This window comes from Nicotiana tomentosiformis, chromosome 7, assembly GCF_000390325.3.
Source record: "Nicotiana tomentosiformis chromosome 7, ASM39032v3, whole genome shotgun sequence".
Lineage (NCBI taxonomy): Eukaryota > Viridiplantae > Streptophyta > Magnoliopsida > Solanales > Solanaceae > Nicotiana > Nicotiana tomentosiformis.
Window position 1 is genome coordinate 113,582,011 of NC_090818.1, and position 2,695 is coordinate 113,584,705.

The 2,695-nt window shown below is 39.0% G+C and overlaps 1 protein-coding gene across 1 annotated transcript; it reads left to right on the top strand.

Moving 5' to 3' along the window:
- Positions 1-2,100: 2,100 nt before the first annotated feature.
- LOC138896228 (uncharacterized) lies at positions 2,101-2,484 on the top strand. The gene has a single exon (XM_070181015.1). The coding sequence runs from the start codon at positions 2,101-2,103 to the stop codon at positions 2,482-2,484; it is 384 nt and encodes a 127-aa protein (XP_070037116.1).
- The last annotated feature ends 211 nt before the right edge of the window (positions 2,485-2,695 follow it).

Sequence of the window (2,695 nt, forward strand, 5' to 3'; positions counted from 1 at the left end):
AAACTTGTCTACAAATATTTGATATCGTTTGGAGTTGATTTGATTGGATTCAGACGTTTATTTGTAATTCTAGAGGTTCTTAAACTTTACTTTGAAATTCATGCGTTTTAGAGTTCAATTCGTAGTTTTAGATGTTATTTTTGTATTTTGATCGCGAGCGAGTTCGTATAATATTTTTAGACTAGTGTAGACATTTGGTTTGGAGCCCCGAGGGCTCGGATGAGTTCCGAACATATTTCGAAATGATTTTGAACTGAAATTAGACTGCTGGTGCTCAAGTTTTGCAATTGCGAGCACCAACATAGACCTGAATTAAGTATTTAGTGTTGGCTTGCGTGATAGTAGTGTCCGACGCCATCACGACCTTTAATCGATTATGGGTTGTGACAGCACACCCTCAACACTACACAAATGTGGTTGCAGAATTATCACGTGAATGTGGGGCACGCCAGAGAGCAAGTACTTCGATTGGCATAGAAAGCATCATATTTTCATGATGATCATCGTCATCTAAACAATGAGAAAGTTAGTCAACAGGTACGTGCCCTCGTTCCACAGTTGTCGGCGGTGTTTCAGAATTTGTACGAAACTTTGGGGGGAGAGTGGAGGCCAAGAGATGCAGATCATTGATGATATCAGTTTAAGTTTCATTTTCGTTTTCGCATTTTTAATTTTATATTTGGAGTCTTTTATTCTTATTAAAGTTTGTTTTATTCCAGTCATGTTTATGTCTTTAGAGTCAGCTTCTATATATTTCCTTTTCGCTTATTGTATATAAAATATTGATTGAAAATGAATGAAAAATATTTTAGTTTGTTTTATTTTATTTTTATAAAAAAAGAAAATTTAAAAAATATCATCAAAATTGTTATTATTTCCCCCCTGAACTACGTAATGGTCTGATTCATGCGGTGTCATGATATGTAGGCATTCCTCATCGGATGCGATCATAGCCATAATTAATCTGCAAAAAATAAATTTAGAAAAAATTAAAAAAAAAAGAGGAAACAAAAAAAAGAGCGTTAAAATTCAAGAGGAAATAAACCAATAAGTCGGGATGAAGCATGAATCCTTCCAAGATCATTTTAGAAATGAAAATGGCGTTAGGTGCATGACATACAATGTGTGATTAATATCTGCAAAATGCCTAACTCTAACACGTTTGTTGTTTGTCATTGTAAATATAAAGTTAAAACAGAGGTGGTCGGTTTGTGGTTTAAAATGGCGACTCGCCCTTACAATACGAGATCAAAAGAAAAAAGTAGGATGACAAACAAAAGTGAGAATGAGTCAGATAATGATGATGTCCATGGACAATTGGTCGAACAAGGTTCAGGACTGGTTGAAGAAGTAAGAGTGTTGAAGCAACAATTGGCAGAGATGTACCAGGCTTGGGTGAATGGACAGGCACCACCCTCACTACCCCTAGGTCATTCGGATAATCTTCATAATGTGCCAGTTGCAACTCAAGTGCTCATCTCCATAACAAGTAATCCATTGTAACAACCTAGATTCAGTTCGAGCATTAACCTTCCCACTATCCCCAGTAACTCCATTCCACGTCCTCCAACCGCACTACTCAAAAATGACCTACCTACTGTACCCATTGTCCATATTTTCACTGTTCCTCAACCGGCTCTTTCACAAAAGTCCAACAATGATCCACAACCGAATGCTTATGATGCCCAACATTACTCTCCAGAACTGGCTTTCAAGGTTCCAGATTCATACAAGCATACTCCTCAAAACGTATTCCCAATCGAGATCGAAAAGCCCGACAAGAATATGGAACAAGAGGAAATGACCAGAAAAATGAAAAGCCTAAACAAACCATGAGAAACATACAGGGTTTGGGAGGCCACAAGAGTGTTTCATTTAATGATCTATGCATGTTCCCCCATGTTCATTTGCCGCCAGGCTTCAAGACCCCCAAGTTTGACAAGTATGATGGGCATGGCGATTCTATTGCCCATTTGAAGAGGTATTGTAACCAATTAAGGGGAACATGAAGCAAAGAAGAATTACTCATGGCTTATTTTGGGGAAAGTTTAACAGGAATTGTTTCAGAATGGTTCATAGATCACGACATTTTGGAAATACATGGCTCAAGATTTTGTCCAACAGTTTCAGCACAATATTGGTATAGTGTTAGACCGCTCCTCTCTCGTCAACATAAAGAAGAAACCAATAGAAAGTTTCAGAGAATATGCAATCAAGTGGAGAGAGCAGGCTGCTAGGGTCAAACCACTAATGAAAAAGGCAAAAATGATTGACTATTTTCTCCAAGCTCAGGATCCTGATTACCTCCATTACATGTTGGCCGCCATTGGTAAACCTTTCGCTGAGGCGATTAAGATTGGTGAAATAGTTGAGAATAGCATGAAGTCAGGCAAAAATGTGAGTCAGGCAGCCCTTAAGGCGACCACACAAGCAATTCATAGTGGGTCAGGCAGTTTCAGAAATCGGAAAAAGAAGGAGGAATGATCTATGATGGCATCTGGGTTCAGGGGAGTTCAAAAAGGAATAGTTCCTTCTTATGTGCATTTCCAACAAGGACAATCCAATTCTCCTCAACATTACTACCCGTCTCAGGGTCCCCGATACTCAGTTCCCCCGTAACAATACACCGTGTTTAATGCTCAGGCTTATGTCAGGCCTCCCAATCACCAACAATGGCGGGCACCGATTCCACATG